The sequence below is a fragment of the Xyrauchen texanus genome, chromosome 10 (assembly GCF_025860055.1).
Source record: "Xyrauchen texanus isolate HMW12.3.18 chromosome 10, RBS_HiC_50CHRs, whole genome shotgun sequence".
Lineage (NCBI taxonomy): Eukaryota > Metazoa > Chordata > Actinopteri > Cypriniformes > Catostomidae > Xyrauchen > Xyrauchen texanus.
In genome coordinates this window covers 10,756,123-10,772,954 of record NC_068285.1, presented here as the reverse complement: position 1 = coordinate 10,772,954, position 16,832 = coordinate 10,756,123, and the positions used below count along the sequence as shown (strand labels likewise).

Sequence of the window (16,832 nt, the reverse complement as noted above, 5' to 3'; positions counted from 1 at the left end):
TCACTGGGGGAAATGCGTACTTGCGCAGCCCCCGGGGCCATCTGTGTGCCAACGCCTCTGTACCGAGAGGGGCCTGAATACCGCCGAAACGAGGCGGGAGCCTGGTGAACTGAATCGCGTAGACAAGTCGGATGGTCCTGTCCAGCCAACACGATGGGCTAGTTAGCGTAATCCACACATCTAAACTCTGTGCGAGGGGCACTAAGGGGACGATCGCTTCGTGCATACCCGGTGGGGAATTGCGGCGGGGCGGAGCAGGTAATAATGCGTCAGGAGGCAAAAGCGTGTCCCGAGGCTTGAGTGCTGAGAAAAGACTCAAAGCACTTACCTTGCTCCGTGCACCAGGCAGGGGACATGATATAGACAGAGGAGGGGGTCCTGTAGGGACGTCCTCGAGACTCGTCAGCGCTAGCCTGCCGGAGCTGGGAAGTCGTGGGTCCGGAGGCCAGGTGACCACATCCGGGGAGCCAGGATTGCAAGGTTTTGGTGCCGGGGTGCCGTGAGATGACCCTGGAAGTGATGGAGTTGCTCTTTATTGACAATTTAGGTACCGCAGCCTAAAGGGGGGTGTGGTGAAGAAAAAGGGAGAACTGAGGATTCTCCTCCTGGCCCTCCACCAGGGGATGGAGTTGTCTTTCTTCTAGTTCCGGAGCAAACGTCTGGCTTCCTGGGTGCGCCTTCTCAGGAACGCTTAGGGGTTTTAGGGGCCCTAGAGGGGGTCCTGGTGACTGGGTATGTTCTTCTCCTCCGGGATGCTCGATGCCAGGGCTGAGAGCTGGGCCCGTTTGGTTGAGGCAGAGCTGCCAGTGGTTTCTCCGCAGGGGAAATGGTCATGATATGGGAAATGGTCTCCGTCTGTTTCCTCGCCACCGAAAGACTGTTGGACGAAGTCCTCGACGGTGTTGCCGAAGTGGCCGAGCTGGGAGACGGGGGCGTTGAGCAAGCGTGCCTTGTCAACATCGTGCATCTCGACCATGTTCAGCCATAGGTGGCTTTCCTAGACCACGAGGGTGGCCATCGCCCGCCCAAGTGCCTGCGCTGTGACCTTCGTAGCCCTAAGAGCGAGGTCGGTGGCGGAGCGCAGCTCCTGCAGCACATCGGGGTCGGGACTACCCAGGTGCCGGTTTTTCAGTGCCTTGGCGGACCTGCAGGAGAGCCATGGCATGCAGGGCGGAGGCGGCCTGTCCAGTGGCGCTGTAGGCTATCGCAGTGACAGACGACGTCATCCTACAGGCCTTGGACGGGAACGACTGTGATCCAGCCCAGGCACGCGAGGCAGCTTTTATGACCGTTAGAAGAGGAGAGAAATCGACCGCATCCAGGAACTACACAGTCTTTAAAAAGACGCATCCTGAAAAGGACGTTCAATGCACACTTGTGTATGTTGCTCTTTACCAGGAAATTAACGCTTTTAGAGAAATTAAAACTCTTTCAGAGGAAACACTTCTTTTAGGAAAGTGCTGTTAAAGCGCCCAAGGGCAGCAGCTGCACAGTGTGCAGAGAGAGAAAGCCACTGGAATGCGCCATAGGATCCAACAGCAGCTCTCTTGTAGAGGTGAGTGAAGCAGTCTTTTGTCGCAGCTCACTGGACACACAACTGTTCAGCTCCGAAGAAAAATTCTGAATGACAGACGTTCGCCCGCTCCCCTTATAGCCGTATGTCCGGGGGCGGTGCATACAAATTCTGTCTGCCAACTTGACATTGGCCTTTTCTCAAGTTCAGAGGTATATGAGCCTCTTAAGAAAGACCCCTTGTGTCACTTCATTCGACACAATGTTGAGTGAGTGACAGAAGGGGAACAGTTTCCTACTGGGGTTCAAGGTGGTAGATTCTTAACCAACTTGGGCTGGGTTTCCCAAAAGCATTGCAAGATTAAGTTAAGTAATCATTGCCGCCAATGGGTTACTGAGGTTTACAATGCTATTGGGAAATGCAGCTCTGATCTCATAGAATCACGTTACTATAACTACATTTTTACAAAATGACTTCACTTGGCTTCCTGGTGTTTCCTGGTCAGAATGAGGGTGGAAAATTATCATGCTTTTCAAATATTTTTGTACATAAAACTTTACAAATATTATAAATGAATCTCAAGGAACACACACATTTTTATATATATATATATATATATATGCAATGCCTTATATATATATATATATATATAAAAGGCATTGCATGACCCCTTTAATGTTTGTATTACATACTGTAACTACATTTACAAGCTACTATATATATATATATATATATATATATATATATATATATATATATATATATATATATATCTACAGTATATGGTATATAATATTAAGATAATTAAAATGCATTACATTATTGTGGCAGAGCAGTTAAGCTTTGATAAGACTCCAATGTTTTGTTTCTTTGCAGATTATTGAACATAAGCCTCTCATTGTCATACAGTTCACAGCAATCCATTTCACAAGTGAATTTATCAACCAGTTAGAGATTTATTATGAGGGGTTTGTAAGGACCTGTCAATGTACACCTGCATCTAATGGATGCTTTTGGATCTCACTTTGGTTCGTCACACCATAAACATAGCATTTTTAGGTTGCTGTATCAAGTTAAACGTAGTTTAATACTTAGAAGAGCACATCTTGAGATCCCTTAGTTTGGATTCATAACTCCATAAACAGGTGGTACTTCAAGCTTGAATTTCTCAGGAATTGTCCTTATTACATACGATTATTTGTGTAAATTTTTTAACACATAATGTTTTTTTTATAAAATTATTCGCACTGCATTAAAGTGTTAAATCAACAGCCCTAACAAGCTTAATCATGTACGATCAAGTTGCACGGTGGCTCATCTTCTAGCATGTTGTACTTGCAACTGGGAGGACCCTGGTACGAGTCTACACTGTAAAAAAAATCTTGTTGTTTTTACGAAAACAATTTGGCAGCTGTGGTTGCCAGAATAATTCTGTAAAAAATTCAGTTAAATGTAAACCACTTTACATAACAACCTGTACATTTTACAGTTTAAAATGGTTGAAATTTACACACTGGCAAACAAATTCTGTTAAATTTACAGTAAAAAACAAATACAATTAACATGCCTTATTAAGCTGTAAAAATCTTTACTTTATGAAGTATTTGTTTATCACCATAGTAACTATAGAAGGGCACATGATGACATGAAGTTCATCAGTAGAGCCTCTTCCAGGAACAATGACCAATAAACTTATAGAAACGGTGCTCAGTATCACTCACAAAAACACTAAACACCATCATTGTAACACATGTGAGATTTAAATAATGCAGTAAACATGAACTAAATTACATCAAATATAACACAGAACACCCCAGTGTACATAACTGATATTAAAAACAAGAAGTAACATAACTATTCCCATTAAATATAATGAAATGTAATGGGTCATGCAGGGAATTGTGGGAATGCCCGATTACTGTTTTTTTACTGTAATTTTAACAATAATTTACTGTAAAAAAAGTACATGTACTGTCTTGTTCTTTTTACGATTAATTATACAGGAAAATCGTTCTTTTTACATTTAAATTATTTTCATTTTATTGTAAAAACCACTGTATTGACTTAAAATATATTAAAATATTTTACTGTATATTTTACAGTTAATATTTGTTAATCAATTAACATTTTATTTCTGTAGCATTTTTTAAGTATTTTACTGTTAAAATTACTGACACTTTTTACAGTGTAGCCTTGCATGCAAATTGACATGTGAAGCAAAGGTGCCGTAGAAAAACCACAAAAGTTATACTCACAAAGTATCCAGAGAGCACAGATGCCTCCAAGAGCGAAAGCAAGCGAGACACAGAGAATTATCAGAAAAAATTTACTCCACTTGGAGGAAGGGTCTTCTCTCTGTTTTTCTTGCTTTTGAGTGGGGTTACCTGTGGTTAAAATGTCAGTGTGATAAAGGATACCAAACATACAGATAAGTATGCAACTCTTTATGTCTCTGACCCACTGCAATATAATATAAACAGAACTGAGCAGAATGTAAATTCTAATGCCATGTCAATAATATCTTACCATTGTTTTCAGATCTTTTGCCAACTGAATCAGTTGCTGAATGTAGGTAAAGTGAATTTTCATAGATTGAGTCCATTTTATTAACCTGATAGGAGATGTGTTCTCTGAGACATTTGGTTTAGGTTTTGTTGAGAATAAGGAAGTCACAGAAACTATTATAAGTGCAGGGAGAAAATACAACATAGGAAGTGACGTAGAAAGAGCCACAAAAACGTATTTATGTTCTTCAGAAGCAACAGAGGTTTTAAGACTTGTAATATAGCAAACAAGTTGAACAGACCTCTTTTGTTATTTCCTTTCCCAAGCCCCATTGCCATTCACAAAAAAAAAATTTATAATAAAAAACAGCCACAACATTCTGCAAAATAACTCCATTTGTCTTAAATGGAAGAAAATAAAAAATAAAACAAGATATACACTCAAATATATATATTTTTGCATTTTAGATTTACACATTACAATTTCATAAAAAAATTCCTTCAAATGTCACTGCAGACTGGATGTCTGAATGGTGTTCAGAAAATAGCATAGGATTCATAGACAGTTGGAAGAGGTTTGTGGTAGACCTGACCTCTCCTCTAGTAATTTGGCTCATAGTCGTTATAGTGATAATATTTGACTAACTGGGGCCCAGGTCAGGAAGCAGACAAACTGGTTAATCTGAACATCTTTTAGCTGCCTTGAGAAGTCCTACACAAAAACTACAACATATAGAGACTGTATCACCTAGATATCATATAGAGACTGTGTCTGTTCCCCAAACAACCGAACACAAACCCCTCACTAAGTAATTGTGAAAACAATTTGAGTACAGTCAAACTTATGTTTGACGAGCCTCGTCCGAAGTGTCAAGGAGGAGGTGTTGCTACAATTTACTGTTAAGTTTTTGGTATTACTCAGAGGACAGGATATAAATGTAAGTCTTTTGAACTAATAATGTTTAATGTGACAAAAGACAAAGGGGAAGATGGTGAGATGATGCTAAAATTGACTTTAAATGGGCTAACCCACTGATGACTGACCATATGTTCAGAAATCTAACACAATTTCTGACCAAATTATCAGACCGCAAACAAAACCGATCCCGGTTCCGGGATTTAAAATTACGTCAGTAATAATGTACTTCCAATTTTAAATGTATGCGGAGGAGTTATGAGCTACTTAGGTAAAGTTGGTTTGATATTCGCACATTCGCACATTCGCGTTAAAGAACTTTTTCAATTAAATAGTCAATAAAGCAATTTTTTTTTCAGATTCGAAGCAGCTACATGATATTGACAACAAAGGTTGTGAACTACAACATTTTTTACAATCGATCAAAATGGGCAAGTATATTTTTAAGCATGTACTTTAGAGATGAATATTCAATGTGTGTCGTAACCAAGATAGGGACCGTCTAAAAAGTTAATATTGTTTTTCATCGTGTGCAAACAGACAACTACATTTTAGCCTACTGGCAAATATCTCTCACATTATGTGTTCTGATGCTATAGAATGTCCTTTAGCAACAAAACCTGCATTATAATGATGGTGTTGAAAAAGGTGTTTATGAAATAATAATGAATGAATCTGTACATGAACTGTAATTTGGTAACAATCCAGACTGTAGAAAGGAAAATCATGTTTAATCTCCTGAACATAGTTAATTGCTTCATTGTACAACCATTTATATTTATTTATTTATTTATTTGAGAAAAAAAAAAAATGAAAAAGAAATGTGTAAGTGTGGTGGTTTTAATAATGACATATGATTTATTTAAAAAGGTTTTGAAAAGCATTGAGACCACTGCTACAAAGCAAGTTGGATCATCTTGTCTGGACCCTACAGAACATACTACAGCCCATGTCTTGCTGTTTTATTCACCTCTGTTTTTCTGTTTTTATCTGTGATAAAGACTGTGTAACAGTGTTCTCCAGGTGTTGAATAAAAAAATGGCTAAACTCTATTTTATGTTTTCCTGTTGTATGACATCTGTGTTTAACATGGAACTCTAACAATAACACAATTCATGTACATTGATTGATGTTGTCGTGGAATATCACAATGAATCTCTCTAAGTTGTAAGAAAACTCTCGGAGTCTTGAGTTCCAGATGCCAAAGTTGTATTTTATTGAACACCAACAAACATGAGACCGGCCAGCTGTCCGTTCTGACTCATTATCCTAAGTTCTCAGTTTATATACCTTTTTGTTATCTTGTTACCCACTGTCTCTGACGCATGAGGTCACTGCCTTGTCTCTTTCCCACCAATATGTTCTACGTCCTTTGTTAATTAAATATTGGTGGGAGATCCCTCGTCTATCTATTAAAAAGAAAAGAAACATGCATCTTTGGTAGCCTCTCATAACTTGACCTCATGTTACAGTTCATGGACAGAGTACATCAACTCCTAGAAACATCTGCGTAAACAGCCATGTCTCCATCAAATACTTTTTATCTTTTTTCCTGCATTTTCAGCACATTCCCTCAATGGGCAGCCTTGTTTGTTCAAACACATTATTATTTGAAAGAAAACACCAGTTGCCAAATTATAATGCATTTAGCTTATTAAAACAAGACACCATTCATATAATAACTGATTAAAAGTATCTTTGAAAAGATACATGCCAGCACACCAAGGACTCTCATCAGTGTACTATTGATTAACAGAAACACTTTTTGTTTTTGAAGAGAATACACCTGTTTTTCAAGGTTATATACCATTCTTTGTGTTCTCTGCAGTATCAACACTTTTAGTAACCTCATATGCTCTCTCCTGGCTCACACAAAGGCCTGGAAACTCATATAAGTATTTTTATATATAAAAACATACTAGAATATTGCAAATATACTATAATGTTTACAGTCCTGCAGAAATATTACTGTCCGTGGTACTGAATCCATCAGATTATTGACAAGTACTCAGAAAACATGACAGCAAACATGATGTTTATTTTGGGTGTGGAGGGTGTGGATTTTGGAATAAACTGCTGCTTCAATGTAAATGTAATAAGTGAGTTATCAAGGTATTCATCAATATTTTTCTTTCTAAATATCACATGAGTTGAATGACTTCTCTAGGCTTGTGAGATTTTACTTTGTTATAGAAGTTACCAGTGTAATTACTGAAATGTTCTTTTCATGTATTCTTTAATGTCTGTATCTGATATCTGAATGCAGTAACAGTGCTTGCTAATTTAGCCCGGCTTCCAGAAATGAATCTGGAATCAGCAATGTTGAGATATTTTGTTGTTATGAAGTCATTGAAGGAAAATTATATTGTCTGTTTTATAAAGGGAATTATGGGGCGGAGATAATTTGCCAGGACAAGTGGGGTGAGGCATACACACATTGTCTGGTACCCTAAAAGTGTCAGTCAGAAAGTTGTTTATTTTATGTTCATTTAATACAATACACAATACAGAACTGCACAACATGTCCCTTCTGCAAGATGTTTAGCTAATAGAACATTAATTTGTCACTTTATTCTGAGACATTCAAGCATTTGTGGTCTGTCTATGGACACTTACAGACTTCTAAATCAGTCAGCTACATTTGAGGCATACAAATTAATAAAAGAAAAGCAGCAAGAATACATTTCAAATGATAATAATGGTAAACACATCTAAATGATACTAATGAGAAACACATCAACCTAATACTAATGTTTCTTACAATATGATTGATTAGATTTGGTTAAATGATATTAAATATACAAATGATTAAATGATAAAGCATAAGCAAAATTGATAAAACATAAGCAAGAAAATACACTCACCTAAAGGATTATTAGGAACACCTGTTCAATTTCTCATTAATGCAATTATCTAATCAACCAATCACATGGCAGTTGCTTCAATGCATTTAGGGGTGTGGTCCTGGTCAAGACAATCTCCTGAACTCCAAACTGAATGTCAGAATGGGAAAGAAAGGTGATTTAAGCAATTTTGAGCGTGGCATGATTGTTGGTGCCACACGGGCCGGTCTGAGTATTTCACAATCTGCTCAGTTACTGGGATTTTCACGCACAACCATTTCTAGGGTTTACAAAGAATGGTGTGAAAAGGGAAAAACATCCAGTATGCGGCAGTCCTGTGGGCTGAAAATGCCTTGTTGATGCTAGAGGTCAGAGGAGAATGGGCCGACTGATTCAAGCTGATAGAAGAGCAACTTTGCCTGAAATAACCACTGCTACAACCGAGGTATGCAGCAAAGCATTTGTGAAGCCACAACACGCACAACCTTGAGGCGGATGGGCTACAACAGCAGAAGACCCCACCGGGTACCACTCATCTCCACTACAAATAGGAAAAAGAGGCTACAATTTGCAAGAGCTCACCAAAATTGGACAGTTGAAGACTGGAAAAATGTTGCCTGGTCTGATGAGTCTCGATTTCTGTTGAGACATTCAGATGGTAGAGTCAGAATTTGGCGTAAACAGAATGAGAACATGGATCCATCATGCCTTGTTACCACTGTGCAGGCTGGTGGTGGTGGTGTAATGGTGTGGGGGATGTTTTCTTGGCATTTAGGCCCCTTAGTGCCAATTGGGCATCGCTTAAATGCCACGGCCTACCTGAGCATTGTTTCTGACCATGTCCATCCCTTTATGGCCACCATGTACCCATCCTCTGATGGCTACTTCCAGCAGGATAATGCACCATGTCAGAAAGCTCGAATCATTTCAAATTGGTTTCTTGAACATGACAATGAGTTCACTGTACTAAAATGGCCCCCACAGTCACCAGATCTCAACCCAATAGAGCATCTTTGGGATGTGGTGGAACGGAGCTTCGTGCCCTGGATGTGCATCCCACAAATCTCCATCAACTGCAAGATGCTATCCTATCAATATGGGCCAACATTTCTAAAGAAGTTTCAGCACCTTGTTGAATCAATGCCACGTAGAATTAAGGCAGTTCTGAAGGCGAAAGGGGTCAAACACAGTATTAGTATGTGTTCCTAATAATCCTTTAGGTGAGTGTATATATACGTATGTATTTTTTCTGCTTCATCAAATACATACATATTTTTTACAATTTAAACACACTTTTAGCATGAGCTCCTCTAACTGAATAGCTTACAAACACAAACCACAAATCCATGGTTCCTCTTTTGGTGGCAGATTAATTTCGAGGCACTGGACATGAAACCACCTCTGGCATAATTCACATTGAACCTGGAAGAAAAATAGGACATTGTTAGATTTATTCAGAAACTGTTGTAATTATGAAATGTATTTGAGAAAACTCATTTTCTCTTCAATTTCTTTTCACTTTCAACAAATAGGCAATAATGACATAAAGAATACCCAGGTGCAGAGCTCCTCTGTTTGGTCCTTAGTGTCTTTTTGTCCACATGCAGAGCAATACTCATCTCTCGACACTGCAATTATGATAATGTAGATAATTATACTCCATCACTCTGTCTCTGGAAATAAACTGTTCTTTTAAATAGTTTGCCAATACCTGATGCCTGCAAAATAGTTTTGGCAACATTTTTCCTGATGTGACACATCTCCTCTTTGCTGGGTATTATGTTGATGCTCTCAGGAATTTTTGGAAAGTGTTCCACCACCTGCTTGGCCATCTAGAAGGAGAGCGGAGAACATTACTAGTCTCATATGGGAAAATGTGAGAACAGTGTTTATGTAAAGTAGTTTTCCCTCCATTTACCTGCATCACAAAGACACCACAGCTGAAAGCATCCTCCTGGAACTAATGGTGTATTGTCCCAGGCTTCCACATAGTGTCCACCCAGTCTTTTCTTCCATGCTGGTTTCCTCTCTTCCTGAAATATTCCCTGTTGTAGGAAAAATACAGTGTGTGGGGTTGTGGTGGTCTTCAGCAACATCCATATGGTAATATTCCAATATTAGTGTTGTAGATCGAAAAAGGTTACAGATTTTTTATACAACATAACATACACAAATTTTTTGCATGCTTGTGTGGCAAGTTTCATTTCATCACTACCGCTTGAGGGTCAAGTATGAAAATGGTGTTATTTGTAGCATGTAGATACTAAATATAAAAAAAAGAATAATAATTAGTCATTCAATTAAATGTCTGTGAAAAGGTCAAACATTTATGTATGGGTGTATCAATGTTTATCTGTAATAGTCATACAACACAATAATTGTATTTTTTACTTGTAATATATTTTTACTTACCACAAACCTCCAGTGCATGTGTCTGATATTTACAACAGAGATGACCCCATCATATTGCTCAAAGTTGACCTATATATCAGAAATGTAAATAAACGTATTTGTGTACTGTAAAATACATGGACATATAAAAATGCAGAATCATAAGTAGTTGCACTCACTTTTTTCAAACCTTGTCGTATGACCTGGTCTTCTGTGCCATTTAAAATGACACTTGTGGTGTAATGGCTTAGCTGGTAGATATTTGCACCCTTTGCATTAAGTACAGCTCTTAAATAGCACTCGATCGTCTGGGGAAAAAAAAGATAAATTATTGCAATTATTCAATTTATTTCAATTAGTACGTACATTGAGAAAAACATGTAGTATCTGGCATTTACTTTTTCTTAGGTACAACATTTTTTATAGTTTATAAATGTATATATAGTAAAATTTTGTATTTACTAGATATTTTTGTTATGATATGTGTACCTCTCCAAATAACCAGTCATGCGGCTTCAGTGTCAGGAACTCCTTGTGATGTAACAGGAACTCCAGATTCTGATCTTCAGACTTCACAATGGCTACAACCAGTTCATTGTGCGGTTTTGTCCATAACATGTCAATCTGTGAATGTTACACACTTCATATAGTCAATAATAAGTTAGCTGAATATATGCAATAAATAGTTTCATTTCTTGTACTAACTTAATTACCTCTTCCTCTACAGGAGTGCCTCTGCATAAAGCTGGATTGGCTCAGGACTTGACTCTTTGTGACTTTTTGGCTTATCTTTGTGGATCCTTCTTTTCTTTTTTTGTGGAACAGGCATTCTCTGAGGAACAGAAAAGAATTTGGATTTGGTGTTTGGGAAACGTTCTTTCTTCTTCTTCATCCAAGTTTCTTTACACTGATCAAGGTTCAGAGGTGGCTCAGGCTGGAGCAACAGCTTTTGAGGAAGGTTATGCAGAATGATGTGCTCTGTATATCTTGTTTGCAGAGACTGATGCATTTTTCTTATGAAGATTCCTGGTTTGACATTTTGTTGTTTATGCATTATGGAATGTTTGACAATTCCAAACCACCTTTCTATGTGACAATTGGTATCTCTTGTTTTTGGTAGTGTCAATGTTGTCACCAAATCCTGTTCACAAGATTCATACCTACTGGTAGTCAGGTCTCCCAACAGCAAGCCACTCCAAAGAGGAAAAATGGCAAGGTAGGTATCAAAGAGGACAGTGAGGATGCCCGGACAAAAGTATGGGTTGTCCTCTTTGGCCAAACATGTCTCATCACCTTCCTCTTCTTCCTTCACCTCTTTCATGATCTGCTGGAAGAAAGCAGTGAATGGTGATCTGCCAATGATGGTCATTGCATGTCTTCTCTCTCACTTTCACACATTTCCCAGTCTTCAGATTGGGAAGTTTCTTCCAGTGTATTCTCTTTGGATCTTGAAATGACACTCTCCAAAACACACAGACTTTCTTTGACAAGGTTTGTGTTTTGTGGGGTTGTGAGCAGGCCACAAAATGCACGGAACACAATTCTTGATTCAGTCATGTTGTTGGCATTTTGGAGTCTTATGAAAGCATAGGTGGCAAAGTCTCTCAGTCCTTTGTCATCTGTTTGCCTAGAGATTGCCTGTCTGACAGCTTTCAAAATGTGTGCAGAGCAAATGTGCAAGACAGTATATGACTTCATTTCATCCCATGATGTTTTCCCAATGCAGAACTTGTATGCTCTGTCGAGGTAAGAGCTGATGTGCTCTTTGTTGAAAGCAAGCATTACACTTTGTATTAAAGCCCAGCTGTAATCAGTCTCGACCTGGTGAACATTTATTTGTGTGTATTGTGACAAATGCAATGTAAATTGCATGAGCCAAAATGTGATTGGTGGTATTGAGTGATTGTTGGAGAGCATGTCACAGATGGGAAGAGGTGGAGCATCTCTAGCGCTCCCTGGAAGAACGAGTGCATAGTACAGCACACGCTTCGGCTGTTCCGGTATTTTTGACACAACTCCTCCAGTGGCATCAAGATAGAGGGACACGGGAGACTTACTTCCAAATGATGCACAAGAATGCTGATGCCAAGCTCGGTGTACTGAATGAGCAATGAACTGATTCATACTGAAAAGCTGTACGTAGCCTGGTACCTTGAAGTATTTTGTGTCACATTCCTTGAACAATGTCTGCATTAAGTATATTTCCATCATGACATTGGAGTGAATGGACTCCTTTTTCCTCATTTCTGAGCCTATAACTTTCAACACTTTTTTATTGAGAGATTCCGTCATGTTCCCAGCCAGGAGCTGCTCGCTTGGTGTTGATTGGAGTGCGCTGTAAAAATACTGACTGGGTCCATGCGTAGGGCCTTTGCTATTTTCCTCTTTTAGTTTGGTTGCTGGCCTAGCCTTTTCTCTGAAAGTTTGTGGTGTATATCTCCAGTTTGTTGGACTAACATTTTCACATCACATTTTCCCAGTGCAGCAGGATTATTTTGCATTGTGAAAGTGTATTTGGCTGGGCAAGTTGAAAATGTGCACACTGCCTTTATATGTAAATATGGAAGGTTTTTTTTCTGCTCCAGGGAGTCTTGACATGTTGATATTTAAATGAGAGAGTACAACATGGATTTTGTTCTTTAAAGCTGTCATACACATCGCCTGTCCAAGGTGGTCTTAATTTTGAGGACCATATTCGTGGCTTGATCCCATTCCACATTTTTCTTTTCATAGAGATAACAAATTGTTTTGGTACCTCTGGACATTGTCTCTGAACATTTACTCCAGGCTCTCCTTCCTGTACCTTTGTGGGCTCAGGTGTACTCTCTAGACCCTCCGAGTCAGTATCTGGCTCTTGGTAAATAGGTTGTGAGTCGAAGTCTGTCTCTCTTTTCAAAATCTCTGTGTCAAACTGGGTTTCCACATCTGCCACTTCTGTATCTGTGGTAGATCACTTGAATCAATTAATACATTTTTCCAATACAATAAATGTTTTGTTATGTGCAAATTTTACCAATCATTTCATTTATAAATGGAAAATGACTGAAAAAATATTTTATTTATTATGAATAAAGAAAATATTAGGAATGAATATGCACCTAAATAAAAATGTTGGTCCTTAAAAAACAAACAACCAAAAAACAAATACAGTATATATATAGTTATTAATTACTTATTTTCAATTATTTTTTGAATTGTATTATTATTATTATTATTATTATAACTTTTAAATTAAAAGCAATAATATAAAATAACCACACTTTTATTTAAAGTAACACAAAAATTAAACAGAAAATATCCCTATATTAAAATAAGTAATTCTATATTTAATTACAGTTTTTTGTTCAGCTTTGGTACTATTTTCACAAGGTGTACATTTTCAAAACTCTTAGTACAAAAATCCAAACTGATCACACTTGTAACACAGCTAGTCATTCTTTGAAAACATGATCCCATGCTTTCATTACAGTTATACATTTTTCAGTCCACATAATCATTGTTTCAAAAGCAAGATTATTGTAATATGTAATGAGAACATTTGGTTTAATCACAGAAACACAACAGTATGATCTTCTTTCAACTTAGTACTTTTAACAATCAGTTCATCCAAAAGCAAAGAATGCAAGATACATGTTTCAAATCGGCTTTAGAAGTGCTGAAATTAATATGCTACAGTACTATAAAAGACAGATTACACAGTTTTCACATTAGGCAATACACTTACATTACCCAACATTTACATAATCTATAATTTACAAAATATCCATCATATGTGTAATCAAGTGAAGGATCAATGAAGACATCCTCTACAATCATTTGGGCAAATTACTGTAGTTTTTATTTTTCAGATATAATTGTAACATAGGTATACTTTCTATAATGAAATGTAACTAAATGAGAACAAAACATAACATTTAATGCACACATTACATTAATTTGGATCAAGCCTGTCTTTAGCATTTGGCCATAGATTCTCGTCCCTAGTGTCAATGTTATCATTGTTCATGCACCTTGGGAAAAACCTTTTGGTGTGATCTAATCCATGCTTGACATTGGTCTACACTGATGTCATCACATGCATCATCCATGGCCTGAAGGAGGGTGGCACGCCAAGGGGTTGGCGATCATAGACCTTCCACCTCCATGCTGAAAAAAGGGTTGAGGAAAGGAGAGTATGGAGGCAGGTAGAGGGTCATGAATCGGGGATGGACCTGAAACCATGCTTGAACTACATCTGCGTGGTGGAACCTCACATTGTCCCAGACAATTACATAGGTGACCCCTTCACCTTGACAGCCCGGCTCAATTTCATTGAGAAACTCAATAAGATGTGCAGCATTATAGGAACCAAGTAATGGCCTAGGTCCTACTGACACCATCTTCAGAGATAGCTACGCACATGGAGATGTTTCCTCCACATTGTCTAGGCACTTGGACAGTGGCCCGCTGGCCACTGATGTTCCGGCCCACGGCGACGAAGTTTTGGCCAGGTTAAAGCCCGCTTCATCAACAAAAATTTACTTGTGATGGTTCACATCAGCCAAGCACCATAACCCTCTAAAAAATATATTTTGGTTAGTTCTTTTTACAGTGTTGTTCCAATATACATATGATGTAAGTGATGCATCAAATAGTAACAGTAATACATTGTATAGTGCTGTACCTTAACATACTCAGCCCTTAGTTGTTTCACCCGGTCATTGTTTTTCTCCAAAGGCACCAGGTAACTTTGTTTCATTGATACCTGGTGCCTCTTTAAAAGGTGGCCTACTGTTGGTAGGCTGATGGATGCCACATTGGCAAAGGTTTCATTGTTTTCCTCAATTGCCTGCTTTATTTCTGACAGCCGTGATATCATTTCTGGCCCTCACCATTTCCACCACTGCCCTCTCTTGCTGGTCGGTCAGCACACGGCCACCACTATGGGGTTTTCTGTCAATTCTAAGCATAAAAGAGTATACTGTCAATAAATCATACTGTACCAATACTGTAACATGTCTGATTAATTTACATGCATTACAATTTACTGTAAATTTAATATAGTATACATCCTCCACACTTACCGGTTTTCTTGGTGAAAAGTTCGGATGATAGAATTGACAGTTGATCTTTTTAGATTTGGATCAACTAATCTGGCAGCCTCTGCCAAAGTAAGGCCTCGGTTCACCACATGATCAACGATGATGGCCCGGACTTCATTAGACACAACAGTTCTGCCTCCTCTCTCTGATGACCAACCCTTTGACGGGCCCCATGCCCACCTCTCTGACCTCTCTAACGGATCCCTTGTCCACGAAGCTCTTCCTATTCCTTGCTGTCTATCCTGCTCCATGTTGAAAGAAAATGCCAGTGTTTACACCCAGGGGCGCCGGACTGGGGGGTAAAGGGTACCGAGTACCCAGGGCCCGAGGCAGGGGGCCCCTTAGAAGTCAGTTTTCTATACATACATATTTGGTACATGGGGCCCAGCAAGATGGTTTGTACCCAGGGCCCAAAATTTGGTGCTACGCTCTGTTTACACCCCCACTTTTATGTATATAGTGGCCAATTGTGGTTACCACTATGTGAAATCAATTAGCAATAACGAGTATTCCTCATGTGTGGTTACACGTAATTTACGTAAATGTTCATACAAACACACATTTTATTTCTGTAGTTCTCAAAATCCATATACTGTATATTTCTGAAATGAAAATCTATAGGTTTACCAAATGATTAATTGATTAACCATTAAGATCAGTTGGATTAAATAATAGACAAATGTATTAAACTGAACAAAAAGAGATGCAAATCAAAAGTTTGATAGTAAGAGCTATTTGAAAGGCAGTTACTGTGAATGAAACAATAATGTAGATGAAACACTTATTTTGTGTTGTGAAAAGGATACTTTGTGATTTTGTGAATTGTACTAACACAATTGAAAACATGATGAAATTGATTTTAAAAATGCACTTTTGATGATCTGTTGTGATATTAGCACTAAGAGTTTGGAAAATGTACATCTTGTGAAAATAGTACCAAAGCTTAATAAAAACTTGTAATACTTTTGTTATCTTAAACAAATAATATACATTTTTTAAATAAATAAGCACACTGTAAAAGCTTCTTATTTATTTTAGTATTGTGATTGAATTATTTTACCTTGATCTGCGGGTTGGATTTCTTCAGTCCCATTGGTATGATTTTCTGCAGCCAGATGTACTTGTTCTCTCAGGCCTCTGCGGTTATGATTCCAGACTCCACCCATAACCAATGGCTTATTTTTCTGTGTGTCTTCATTAAGTAAATCTATGGCAAGTTGGGACCATATCTGTGAGGAATATTCTGTGTTTCTATTCAAAATATCAGCTTTCTGCAGCGTCTTTATCATAAAATCAATCCCTCCAGCCTGTGACCATAGATCTGATTTTACAGGTTTTGTGCCTTTTTAGGCCTCCCCATTCTACAGTGTGAGAGATAGTGTCAAAGTCTGACTATGCCGCCCACATCCCTATATATCAATACTGTCTCACTAAACATCTGTCCTTCAGCTCTGTCTCACAGAGTCTTTGTTTCTGACTTCATCTGACCAGCAGATGATTACAAACGTTCTTATGGGAAAGTTTGGGGATGGACAACATTTTTACCCTATCGCCACTTGTGATAAGATAAAACAAAGTTCACAT

The 16,832-nt window shown here is 38.3% G+C and overlaps 1 protein-coding gene across 1 annotated transcript in view; it reads right to left on the bottom strand.

The window, feature by feature from the left end:
- Positions 1–16,414, bottom strand: part of LOC127650809 (C-type lectin domain family 1 member A-like) — a 30,472-nt gene extending 14,058 nt beyond the window's left edge. The window contains exons 1-6 of the mRNA XM_052136446.1: positions 16,309–16,414; positions 12,923–13,107; positions 10,657–10,791; positions 9,535–9,608; positions 4,040–4,143; positions 3,769–3,897 (exon numbers count right to left, since the gene is read on the bottom strand). Of these exons, the coding sequence (XP_051992406.1) occupies positions 3,769–3,897; positions 4,040–4,143; positions 9,535–9,608; positions 10,657–10,791; positions 12,923–13,107; positions 16,309–16,414 (733 nt within the window). The remainder of the gene's footprint in view (positions 1–3,768; positions 3,898–4,039; positions 4,144–9,534; positions 9,609–10,656; positions 10,792–12,922; positions 13,108–16,308) is intronic.
- Between the last annotated feature and the right edge of the window lie 418 nt (positions 16,415–16,832).